Below are 13,328 nucleotides of genomic sequence, written 5' to 3'. Positions count from 1 at the left end.
AGACAACAAGCCACGTCCAATGAAATAGAGGTATGTGTGAGTTGAGTGATTAATGATCTCACTTCGTCCCAAAAGGGTGTCAGCTTTGAGCAGCTCCACCAGATATGTGTAAGTGTCCCCACTTCACTTTGGCACCTCCAGCACAGCTCCAACACCTGAGGGAACCCTCTATGAAGCTTGTCAGGGGTGTGATACCATTTAGTCAGCAATTTGTAGCACAACTCTTGTGTGTTGGTACTAATTGAGCACCTGTGTGCCAACGCACAAGCGTCCCCCCACTGCGAGTCCGTAATATTTCTTCGAAGTTCGAGAGACCACTTACTCCTAAAGTTGTCCTCAGAGTGCCTAGTTAGGTTCTGCAGCAAGGAATATGCCATTGAGGTAGCCTTGATCTGTCGCTCGCCAGACGCACAGACTGCCTCAAAACCCATCAGAGGTCTTTTAAATGCTTCCCTATGTCTCGGGGAATTAGCAAAGCTCCTAATCTGAAAGTACGTCCAAAGGGGGAGCCTGGGTACCTCCCAATCTCTCCTAAGAGCAGTCAGATATTTCAGTCTGCCACGGGAGAAGCAGTCCTTCATTATTCTCGGGGTATCAGAAGTCGCATTATAGAAGATAACGTTGACCATCCCTGGGGTAAAGTCAGGATTGTCTCGTAGCGGAGTCAGGGGGCCATACGGGGTTGTCACCGCGAAATGCTTTGTCATCGTATGTAGTAACGTCAATGTAGTCTCAGTTAGGGGGTTTAGGTTGATCCCTTCTTTGAATCTGTTTAAAGGAATCCATGGAGAGAAGCGTAGTCTGTTCCCGGTCAGCATATCTTCCAAACTCACCCAGTCCTTGTCGTCCCTGTGGCAATGCCAATCAACTATCCTGGTCAGGTGTGCTGCTATCTGATATTTCTTGAAGTCCGGTAACCCCATCCCTCCCTTATCCTTGGGTTTCGTCAGTAACGCAAATCTAATCCTCGCCCTCTTTTTGTTCCACAATAATTTCCTTTCCTTATCCTTGGGTTTCGTCAGTAACGCAAATCTAATCCTCGCCCTCTTTTTGTTCCACAAGAATTTCAGCACCAGTGAATTTAATTTATGGAAGAAACTTCTCGGGATTTGGACTGGCAGTGCCCTGAATAGGTAAATCAGCCTAGGTAATATCGACATCTTCAGAATTGCCGCCCGTCCAAACCAGGAAAACCACCCCGCGCCCCACAAGCGCAGATCCTCCTCTATTATTTTCAGCAATGGGGGGAAGTTAAGGTCAAAAACTTTGCCAATGTCCGGGGCCACCCATACTACTTCCCTCTTTTAACCCCACCACCATAGACCAAGTTGCTAAACTACTTGGTAATGTCCACCTTACCACCTGCACTCTGGATCCTGTTCCGTCACAAATGTTACGTTCACCCTCTTGCTCTATGCTACACTCTCTAACCCACATCTTCAATCTCTCCCTCTCTTCTGGCATCTTCCCCAACTCTCTAAAACATGCACTTGTCAGACCCATACTTAAAAAACCCTCACTGGACCCATCCAATCCTAACAACCTATGCGCCATCTCCTTGCTCCCCTTCTTATCCAAACTCCTCGAACATCTGGTCTACAACCGACTAAGCGTCCACCTTGCTGATAATAGCCTTCTTGATCCTCTTCAGTCTGGATTTCGTCCTCAACACTCCACAGAAACTGCTCTCCTAAAACTAGCAAACGATCTACTAACGGCCAAAACCAATCGAAATTATTTTGTACTCAAAAAACTCCACACCTTTGGTCTCCGTGACTGTACTCTTCGATGGGTCTCTTCCTACTTATCCAACCGCACCTTTAGCGTTTCATACAACTCTAATTCCTCCTCTCCTCTTCCTTTCTCTGTTGGGGTCCCCCAAGGTTCTGTTCTTGGACCTCTCCTATTTTCAATCTACACCACCTCCCTGGGTCAACTGATAGCCTCCAATGGCTTCCAATACCACCTCTATGCTGACGACACCCAAATCTATTTCTCTACCCCTCAGCTCACTCCCTCTGTCTCCTCACGTATCACTAATTTACTATCAGATATATCAGTCTGGATGTCACACCACTTCCTCAAACTCAATCTATCCAAAACCGAACTTATAATTTTTCCTCCCCATATGCCCCTTCCCCTGATCTCACTGTCAAAATTGATGGCACAACCATAAGCCCATCCCCACACGCCAAGGTTCTAGGTGGACTCTGAACTCTCCTTCAAGCAACACATCCAATCACTGTCCAAATCCTGCCGCCTCAACCTCCGCAACATCTCCAAAATACGCCCCTTTCTAACCAATGACACAACAAAGCTCTTAACTCACTCGCTGGTCATCTCCCGCCTCGACTACTGCAACTCCCTTCTCATTGGCTTACCTCTACATAGTCTATCACCTCTTCAATCCATCATGAATGCTGCTGCCAGACTCATCCACCTTACCAATCACTCTGTGTCTGCTACTCCTCTCTGTCAATCCCTCCACTGGCTTCCACTTAGCCAAAGAATGAAATTCAAAATACTAACAACTACGTACAAAGCCATCCACAACTCTGCCCCCAGCTACATCACTAGCTTAGTCTCTAAATACCAACCTACTCATTCTCTTCGTTCCTCTCAAGACCTCCTGCTCTCTAGCTCCCTCATCACCTCCTCCCATGCTCGCCTCCAAAGCCGCTCCAATCCTATGGAATGCCCTACCCCAATCTGCCCACCTATCTCCTACTTTATTAGCTTTTAGACGATCGCTGAAAACCCTTCTCTTCAGAGAAGCCTACCCTACCCACACCTAACAACTGTATTTTCATTTTCTCCATTAGCTCATCCCCCACAGTTATCACCTTTTGTTTCAACTTGACCTTCCCTTCTAGATTGTAAGCTCTAACAAGCAGGGTCCTCTGATCCCTCCTGTATTGATTTGTATTGTAATTGTACTGTCTGCTCTCATATTGTAAATCGCTGTGCAAACTGTTGGCGATATATAAATCCTGCATAATAATAATAATAATCAACACAGAAGGTGTTTTTTTTTTCTTTAGCACGCAGCCACATCCTGGGTAGAAAATCTGTCTCCTGCCAGTATGCTGAAAAGAAGGACCCTAGCTCTCTGTAAGGAAGCAGAGGTCCAACATGACTCCCAACTTAGTCAAAGCTAAAAATCTCCAATCACTACTCTCTAAACAGCATGAGATCCGCAGATTGCAGAGCTATAGATCTGACTCAACAAGGTGCAAAACTGCTGCTTCCACACAGAGAGGGCAAGAGTCCCTCTCTGAAACATGCTAGCATGGGATGGGCTTTTCTACCCAGGCTAGGTCGCATGCCAAAGAAAATGAACTGTATGGCTTTGTACACTTTTCATTTTAATGCACCTGGAATGTATTCAGATCTTTCAGTTGGGGTATAGTACTAGTACATACCTCACAACTTTTTGAGATGGAAACGAGGGACACCTGTTAGCAAAAAGTAGGTAGGCATAGGACAGACCCCTGTCATAACCCCTGTTATTATAGTTATTATGCATAAAAATAGTTAAACCCACAAGTGCTTTTTTTTAACACTACTATTCCTTTATTTTTGTTTTTTCGAAATTTACAAATGCAGCAATTTAGAAATTGGGTGAACGTTTTAGCACTAGGAAACACTTTTTGAAAGATTAAGTGCATTTTATATACAACTATATAGATCAGACAAAAATGGGGGGCAAATGAGGAGGAAAGAGGGGCCAAGGGACTTAGTTCCAAATCAGGGACAATCCCTCCAAATCAGGGACAGTTGGGAGTTATGCTAGTATGCAGATCAGGAGTTCTGACTTCAGTCAATTCTACATCCTTTTTCAGGTCACTGAAAGTATGGCTTGATTACCAACCAGTCTCTCATTTTACTACATGGTTGCACCAATTGTGATTCTAGAGATTATGATTGTATTCCTCTTAACTCATCCTAGCTTTTGAGAACAAACCGATGTCCCTGTGGCAAAGTTCCTTTCCCTGCCATCCTTCCCACATCCCACTGTCTTTTCTTTCCTCGCTTTAGGGGTCTCTTCCCCATTTTCATCCTCTCGATTTTTCCTTACTGCATTTCCAAGTCACCTGGCCCTCTGTCTACAGTACATGATTGTTAGCTAATCTGCTAGGCCTATTTACCAACATCTATTGCATGTGATCTTAAGCCTCGTACACAGGGGCAGAGTGTTGGGAAACAAAAAATACCAGCCGACGTTCTGCCAGTGTGTATGTCAGATGGGCGTGCTGGAAAACCAGCAGCCAACCAACTCCTGATCAGTGCTCTCAGCCAATAGCAGGGAGAGCTGATCAGAGTGTTCTGGAGGGGGGACCATCCTTGTGTCAGAACACAACAGTTCAGTGGTGGAGATCGATGAACAAACCTCACATAGTTAGTGCAGTGGCTCTCCCGACCAGAGCTGTCAGTTTTTTTATCATGCAACCCGCGGAGTTGCATGGAAAGAACTGTAGTGTGTACCAGGCTTTAGGCTGATCATACTGGTTTTGTTGTAGGTTTCCCTGCACCTCATGGCAGACTCACTTTCTCTGTTGCTCAGGTCCCACCTGTGTTTTATATTTATTTAAGTTGCATTACAACAGTTTTTGTATGTTCTTACCAACCCCTATGTGGGTGTGTTCTATTTATTTCTAAGCTGTCCCATGACTTAATGGGTATGATATGTGTTTGATCCTATCCATGTATGTGACGCATTGCTTTCTTTTCAATAAAATCTTTGCTAAAAGAAAGTATTGAAGCTATAGAAAGCCAGGCAACTAGCAGTTTTAGGAGATAAACCTGGCTGCCCATATGTAAGTACTGCTTTCTATTAACCACTTGAAGCCTGCTTCATTACGGATGTTTAGTTTGCAGTCATACTCTGAGCACTTTTTGTAAAACAGCTGCTTGTGTCTTCCAGGGCAGAAGTCATCTTGGGAAATATCATCAAGAAGAAATGCTGGAGGTGAGTCTACCTCGGTTTCCCCTTCCCTAGTCTCTATGGTAGGTTACTTTGAGCATAGATATTGCACAGAAAGGTCGCCTGTGGAGATTTACTTTCCATGAAAATTGCACAGATCTTTTTGCAAGCTCTGTGTTATCAGCTTCAAGATTTGCTTTTTAATTAACAAGTCTCCTCAGACACGGGGAAGCTGCAGGTTATATCCCACATGCTCAAGACTACACATGAAAGAAAAATATTGCCAGGATTCTAATCCAGAGTTTAGATTAGACTCAGTAAACAGTTATTATTGTCACAGGAATTTCACAGTTAATATTGTAATTAACAGTCTATATTATTATAGAGCACAAAGGCTTAGTGTATAGCACATCTGTCTTGCAGCACTGAGGTCCCTGCTTTGAATCCCCATCGGGATACTATCTGCATGCAGTTTGCATGTTCATTCTCTGCTTACATAAATTTCCTCATATACTCTAAAGACCTTCTGGGAAATTAATTGATTCCTTTCTAATTTGGCCCTGGTACCTTAAGGCTGGGTTTCCCCGCATCCAGTTTACATGTCAGGAGATTGTGACCAGCTCTCATTGGAACCGGCTCACACATCTCCGGAGGGGCTCCGGTGCAAATTGCACAGGAGCCCTGTGCATCTTCTGGTCTGTTTCAGGTCCAGATTCAGCCAAACATTCGGGCAGAAATTGGACCTGAAGCAGTGAACAGGAACACACCGGACCCCTGCTGTGAGCAGCTCCATGCGGCAGTGTGAACCCTGCCTAAAGGATCACCTTTGGAGCATGTTACATGTTCCACCTGTTTTTAGGGTGGAACATGTAACATGTTCAAGCATCTGCACTTTGAACACCCGATCCCCCCTCCCTGTTGGGAATCTTCTCCCAGTCAGAACTTGAAAACAGCATGGCCGTGTAGGGCTCCGCCCACATGGCCGCGTCATTCATTCCCAGTTTCCTGTGAATGGATAGATTATAATTACCATCAGTCATTGCGGCTGACAACTTGTAGTTCTCCATGAACCACAATGGGGGCTGGTGGGCACTCTCAGAAATCCATTAATCTTCATGCATTCAGGTATCTGCCTGCCCATATGATGCACAAGCAGATAGCTATCCTGAGAGTCTGCAGGAGCTTGAGATTGCAACTGCAATGTGCTGATCGCGGGTGCAATGCTCTGCAGGCTCCTTAGAAAAAAATAATTAATGCACATTTTTTTACCTGCAAAAAAATTACATTTATTATTTATTTTATTTTATTTTTTTATTCAAAAGGTGACCTTGGCCTTTAAATTGTAAGCTCATTGATGGTAGAGACTGAGAAGAATGCAAAGTGCTGTGTAAATTGCTGGTGATAGGTTAAAACCTGTAATAATAATAATAATAATGTGGAGGATAAGCAGGTAAAATGTAGCAATGATATTAATATAATCCAAACATCCAAACATGCAGCACCGTTCCAAACCCATGCATCATAAAATATCCATGGTTGTCTCCACTTGCCATTTGAAAGCATAAGTGAATAGAAGCCGTACACCAAATAGCTCTCTTTTCTAAATGTCCTTTGCTGAATCATCAGTAGTATAGATGCTTTCATGATGTCTTTGCCCAAGAATCACCTTTTCTTGGCTCGTTTCAGCAAAACTACTTGTGATCAAGCCATTTTGGTGAAATGTGTCAAGGAAAGGTGACACAGGGACATCATGAAAGCAGCTAAACTATTGGTGATTCAATAAAGGACATTTAGAAAGAAGAGATATTTGGTGTGCGATCGCTATTCATCTATGCTTACAGTGATATTTAGGCCCCTTTCACACTTGTGCAACTTTTCCTGCGGCTTTGGAGTCACATGACAAGTCGTACCTCATGATTCCCAATGATCACCATTCATATCTGTGTGACTTCAAATCGCACCAACTTCAAAGTAGTCCCTGCACTACTTTGGTCAAACTTTGATGCGAGATGAGGTACATAGACCTCAAGTTTACACAGGCCTTCCCTGAAATTGTGGCAAAATTGTGGCTGCGAAATCACACATCTTTAAAGTTTTGGCAGTGTTAAAGGGTTCTTATATGTTATCATTTGCATCATTTTATTTATAAACAGCTGAGTCTGAATATATTTACAGTATGTTTTATCTACATTAAATTCACAAAAGTAATCTTTCAGGATAGAGATGTGGGAGCTGCCATTACCACTTTGTTTTTTAAGGTGCTTACTTCAAGTCTGTAAAGACACCTAAAATGGTCAGGTTAATGACGCAACTAAGTAGTTGAAGTGGGGCACCACTCAAAAGTAGAAGTTCTACTTTAAGCACTCCTCTCCCCTCCCCTGCTACATTTGGCATATCATTTTCAATCTGAGCAGAAGTTCTTCTCTCCCCCGCCCTCCCTGCAGTCTTCTGGGACACGTCACAGGTCCCAGAAGATTGCCAGACCATTCAGGAGGTGCAGCACGACTCGTGCATGCACGGTACTCACCTGGTGCCCACAGTTGAAATAATGGGGGAAGGAGAAGGAAAGAAGCAATGGGGTGACCACTTCGCTGGATCCTGGGACAGGTGAGTGTGTGTTTAATAAAAGTCAGCAGCTACATAAAAATGACAGAAGCTCCACTTTAAGCAAGGATAAGGATAGAGACAAACAGAATGCACTTTTTAAAAAATGTCAGCAGGGGCAGTTCCCATATTGGACAAGTTTCTTTTAAAGCATCTCTCTCCAAAACTCCAAAGTCCCATGTTTTTCTGCTGTATCGTTGCTCTGTTAGCATGATAACTTCTGACAAGTTCTCCATCAATCAAGATAAAACCAGCCTGAGATTTGTGTTGGGGAGTTTGCTATAAATAGATTAGCAAAAAACTTGTCACAGCACAGCTCTGCACATTCCTCTCTTCCCCTATGTGGAGGAGGGGGTGTGTACCTTTCCTCCAATCAGCTGTCACACAGTGTAAGCCAAGAATCTACACCTACTACTGAATGAGGAAGTAAAAATTCAAACCCAATGTTAGAATTCTAAAGCTGAAAACAGCAGATATACATGATGTAAAACTTATGTAGGGAGATTTGTTTCATCTCCGTGTATCATCTACAGGCTTTTCACTTCACTGGGTATATGTGAGGGTTTACATCCAATTTAAGGTCTTCAGGCCAATAAAATGTTAATACTAACGATTGAGTATGAATTTGTTGCATTTGCCCATCCTCAAACTTTCTCATGGATGGTTGTACAATGGGGCAATTATTGAGGTCAGATTTTGATTTTTTTAGGCTCTGGGCATATTTTCACTCTGCTCCAGCAATCCATGGCACAGGTACACTGCTTTCCCACACAGCGAGGGGATCACTTTATAGCTGCAATATGGACAGAAAGGATCTGAAGTTTTGGGCTCCACCAATTCACAATTTTAGGGGAACCTGTGTCTCGTTGAGATGGCGTGCATTCCTTGGTTCGCACATACCCCTGCAGTAAGATAAGGAGTACAAATGACCACTTCATCAATTCAATCCAATGAGGAGCCAAACCTTTGGTAGCCATCAGGCCAGTGTCTACCTGTGCCTAATGGGAAACCCAAGTTTGCTAATTGACTATAATCAAACAAGCAATGCAACCCTCAATCATCAGTTGTAAAGCAGGCAGTGGGGAGGTTTATGCAAAACTGAACACATTGACTATGCAGTGTGCCTAAAGCCAAAACCTTTATTGCAGTTTTGAATAGAGTGGGGAAGGGTAAGGATCATTTTTTTATTGCTGTCACCCTCTATTTGTTTGGCGCTTAAACAGTGAAGGTAAACCCATTCAAAAACATTTGGAAACAATAACATCATTGCACACCTGTTTTCTTCTGATTGTCCTCAGTACTTTATTATTAACCGTTATAATGTTGGGTCACTGGAAAAGAGAAGACCGTACTTCACAAATCCTTTTTTTTTTTCTTCCAGGAGATCAAGTCTGGTCATCACAACCAAATTATACTGGGGAGGAAAGTGAGTATTAATAATATGATTGCTGTATCATAGCCTTCTTGGTACATGTTCTTTTTGCCATAATCTGGGTTACTGATTTGGAAGAGCTATGATGGCCAGTCATTTCTTTGAGCATCACTATAACTGGATATTTTTTAATAGATGATGTATAATAAGCAATGGAAAGCTTTCATGTGACCATGACCTTACTATGCCAATAAACACAAGATGACAGCCAGGGGATCCAAAAATATATATGATAATCAATATATGAAAAAAGATGTGTAAATAAGTAAATCAATAAATAAATCATTAATTTACTTATTGAAACATTTTTTCATATATTGAGTATAATATATATATTTTTATGCTTTATTGGTATCATTATATCATCCATCTGTGCTTGTCTGTCCTTCCGTTGCTTCGCTGGACTATGTGGGTCCATTTCCCACAGCTCTCAGAACAGGCGCCCTTGGTGGTTACCATCCAAAAAGTGCTTTAGTTTATAATTTCTTTTTGAAGCTAATTTGTAAGGGCATAGTTTTATAATCTGTAATTTAGCAGATGAAATTATGATTGTATCAATATTATAGAATTCTTACTTTTTATTTTTCATTTTATAGGGGTAGCATCTACTCCTGATTAAGGATGAGCCGAAACACCCCCCCGGTTCGGTTCGCACCAGAACCTGCAAACAGACCTAAACTTCGTGTGAACTTTAGAACCCTATTAAAGTCTATGGGACTCGAACGTTCAAAATCTAAAGTGCTAATTTTAAAGGCTAATATGCAAGTTACTGTCCTAAAAAGTGTTTGGGGACCTGGGTCCTGCCCCAGGGGACATGGATCAATGCAAAAAAAAGTTTTAAAAAGGGCAGTTTTTTTGGGAGCAGTGATTTTAATAATGATTACAGTGAAACAATAAAAGTGTATCATTTAAATTTCGTCCCAGGGGGGTGTCTATAGTATGCCTGTGAAGGGGCACATGTTTCCTGTGCTTAGAACTGTCCCTGCACAAAGTGTCATTTCTGCAGGAAAAAAAGTCATTTAAAATCACTCACGGCTATAATGAATTGTCGGCTCCCATAATACATAGAACACTCATTGAAAGTCATTGATAAAAAAAAAAAAAAAGCGTGGGGTTCCCCCAAATTCAATTACCAGGCCATTCAGGTCTGGTATGGATAATAAGGGGAACCCCGCGTCAATTTTTTAAAAAAAATTGACGCGGGGTTCCCCCTAAAAATCCATACCAGACCCTTTATCCGAGCACGTAACCTGTCAGGCCGCAGAAAAAGGGGGGGCGAGAGAACGCCCCCCCCCTCCTGAACCGTACCAGGCCACATGCCCTCAACATTGGGAGGATGCTTTGGGGTCCCCCCCAAAGCACCATGTCCCCATGTTGATGGGGACAAGGGCTTCATCCCCACAACCCTGGCCGGTGGTTGTGGGGGTCTGCGGGCAGGGGGCTTATCAGAATCTGGAAGCCCCCTTTAACAAGGGGACCCCCAGATCCCGGCCCCCCCTGTTTGAAATGGTAATGGGGTACAAAAGTACCCCTACCATTTCACAAAGAAAGTGTAAAAAATTGTTAAATAAGACAAACACACTTTTGAAAAAGTCCTTGCATGTATTTGGTGCTTCGGACCAGCACACAAACAAACGGTTTTCATGATTTTAGTCCATAGGAATTGAGTCAGTCAGATAGATTTCAAACATGGTCTATTTCTAGGTCTGTCTGATTTATTTTTTGAAAAACGATCAGGCTAGCCCACACACGAATGGATTGTCCGATGGACTAATCCCTTCGGACCTAGTCTGCTGGAAAGTCCGGCCATGTGTACGCGGCATTACACGCACTAAATAATGGTTCTCAATTTCTCTTGATGAGAGCTCCCGACAACCCTTTAGTTGTATTAAGCCCTGCCACACCCGAAGATCATGGCAGCAGCGTGGCGTGGTAGGACGGAGGAAGATTTCTCCTAAAAGAAGAAGAATGAGCAAAAGGGACACATCATACTAACTGTCCCTTGTGCTGATATTTATGTTTTTGATTTGTGCTAAACTAAAGCTTAGTACACACGGGGCTGAATGTCGAGTGCCATCGGCCAGTTCAAATTCCTACATCAAACCTATTGGCTACTAGCCTGAATGTAGTCCCATCGTAACGAAATTACGTCATTACGTTCTGAAAGATCTGATTTTTTCGCCAACTTTGTCCGACCGTGTGTATGCAACAGTTTCGGACAAGATCCGACGGACAAAATCCAACGGGCAAAATCCGACGGATTTGGTTGTGGAAATCTCCGACCGTGTGTACAGGGGCTTAGAACATCTCTATCTGATCACTTAGGCCGCGTACACACGCGGAGACTGTTCGCCCAACTTTGTTCGTCAAACAGTTTGAGCGGACAGTCCGCTCAAAATTAGCATGATTGGCCACACACGACGAACGAACAGTCCGCTGAAACTTGCGCGATGACGTGAACGGCACGTACGACGGGACTAGAAATACGACGTCCTATACACTGCAATGCAACCTTCGCCGTGTAAATCCTTTCTGAGCATGCGCGGAACTTAGTTTGATGAACAAGCCTACACACGGGCGGACTGTCCGCTCAAACCAAGTTTCAGTGGACAGTTTTACGGAATTTCCGAAAAACTTTGTTCGTCAGACTGTCCGCTGAAACTGTCCGCTGAAGCCCACACACGAGCGGACTGTCCGCCGAAACACTGTTCAGCGGACAAAGTTGAGCGAACAGTCCCCGCGTGTGTACGCGGCCTTAGAGTTCTTATATATAAAGCGGATGTAGCTCCAATTTAAGGCTTTCAGAGAAACAATGGGGCTGTTTTACCAGGAGTAGAAGTTGATTACTTAAGAAATTAAAACAGAAGATAAATTGTGTTCATGTGCTGGCATGACTGGTTATTTATGAATATTCAGTTTGCTTGTGAACAGCCCTAACCTTGTAGTAAATCAATCCCGCTGTCTGAAAAATTACTCATATGACCTTATCCTAACTAAGGGGAAAGTAAAGGTGCCGCTCTAATTCCAGTTACCGTAACACATTCTAAGTGATTGCTATTAGAATGAATGTGCAGGGAGCAGGGGCAGAATTTAATGCCATAGTGGGTTAGATTGGCACACATGCCTTTTAAATCTCAAATAACTCTTCACACTAGCAGATAACAACAAGCTCATGAACACAGCTGTTTTTATTGTTGTTTTTATTGATGTATATGTTTTTATTTTTTGTTTGTTGAACAGTTTGTAAGTAACCTGTTAGCTAATTGTTTGAGCAAGAACTCCCTCTTCTAATTTTTCCTGCAGGCATTATGAGAATACAATTAAAAAGTAATGTTCTAGAGGAGAAAACCAATAAAATGGAATCATAGCACTAATCAAAGATAATAAGGAAGTCTTGCTTGCTGCATTATCCATTATTCCCCTGAGAAGGTGGCGACTTAGTGAGGCCATTACAAAGCATATATAGCAAGTGTATGACTTGGTTCACATATTTGTATTTAGTTTAAAACATTAATGACAATATCATTGAGTAGTTTGTTATTGTTGACTATGTGGCATCAATCAGTTATAAGATTATTTTCTCATTGATCTGTATGTATTTTTCTAGAGCGGAAACAGAACGAGGCCTGTCAAGGAAGCACATCATTGAAGGTAATTTTCTTTTATATGGATGTTGTCTTCGTTATAGTTAAATTAATGTGCTCTAGCTAATCTATAGTATCCCTAGAACTAATAGTGAACCCACCTAACTATATATACATACTATATCGTACCCAATGCATGTGCCCAAAAGCAAACATTTTTTTTTAATCTCATGTAGGTAGATGCAGTCTACTTTCTCCACTGCGGGTGGCACTCTTTTGCAGCAGCACTGTTGTTGAAGAGGGAGTTAAGAGGAACAAGGTTTCTCTATGGTTTTTTAGGTCACTGAGGAAGCTATCCTATTGGATGCTGCCACCTCATGTGACTTGAGCAGCCATCTTGGGTCAGACAGAGCCTACTTAAGACCCTGGCTCCCAGGTTTGGCACACATTTTGCGAGTTGGTAGACTAGGGACAGGTACCCCACCTGTTAGGGACAGTACTAGCAGTATAGGAAAGGTTCCTGACAAGGAGTCGCAACTTCTTGAACACAATCCCACTTGTCCACTAGACTGCCAGGCCGCACTCTGACCTCTTTACAGACAATGCCAATTCGGCTGATACCTTCTCTCTTCACGATACTGGAAACCACAAGTGCACCCGCTTGGACAGCTTTCCCACTGGTATGTTGTGAACTGTTGCTGTGCTATTTCAATAAAAATTATTCATGGCACCTGACTGTGTGAATTATTGCTGCTGCACCACACTGTACCCTACCTACATGCCA

General features: G+C 42.9%; 1 protein-coding gene across 5 annotated transcripts in view; it reads left to right on the top strand.

Annotated features, from left to right (window-relative positions):
* The window catches only part of KCNAB1 (potassium voltage-gated channel subfamily A regulatory beta subunit 1), a 570,878-nt gene that overhangs the window by 424,768 nt on the left and 132,782 nt on the right, over positions 1-13,328 (top strand). For all 5 annotated transcript variants that reach the window (XM_077488106.1, XM_077488103.1, XM_077488104.1 and 2 more), the window contains exons 5-7: positions 4,925-4,969; positions 8,910-8,954; positions 12,568-12,611. In XM_077488106.1, coding sequence (XP_077344232.1) covers positions 4,925-4,969; positions 8,910-8,954; positions 12,568-12,611 — 134 coding nt within the window. The remainder of the gene's footprint in view (positions 1-4,924; positions 4,970-8,909; positions 8,955-12,567; positions 12,612-13,328) is intronic.

Source organism: Lithobates pipiens, unplaced genomic scaffold (genome assembly GCF_037356315.1).
Source record: "Lithobates pipiens isolate NorthernLeopardFrog02 unplaced genomic scaffold, aLitPip1_a1.2 Scaffold_18, whole genome shotgun sequence".
Classification (NCBI taxonomy): Eukaryota; Metazoa; Chordata; class Amphibia; order Anura; family Ranidae; genus Lithobates; species Lithobates pipiens.
This window is presented reverse-complemented; position numbering and strand designations above follow the sequence as displayed.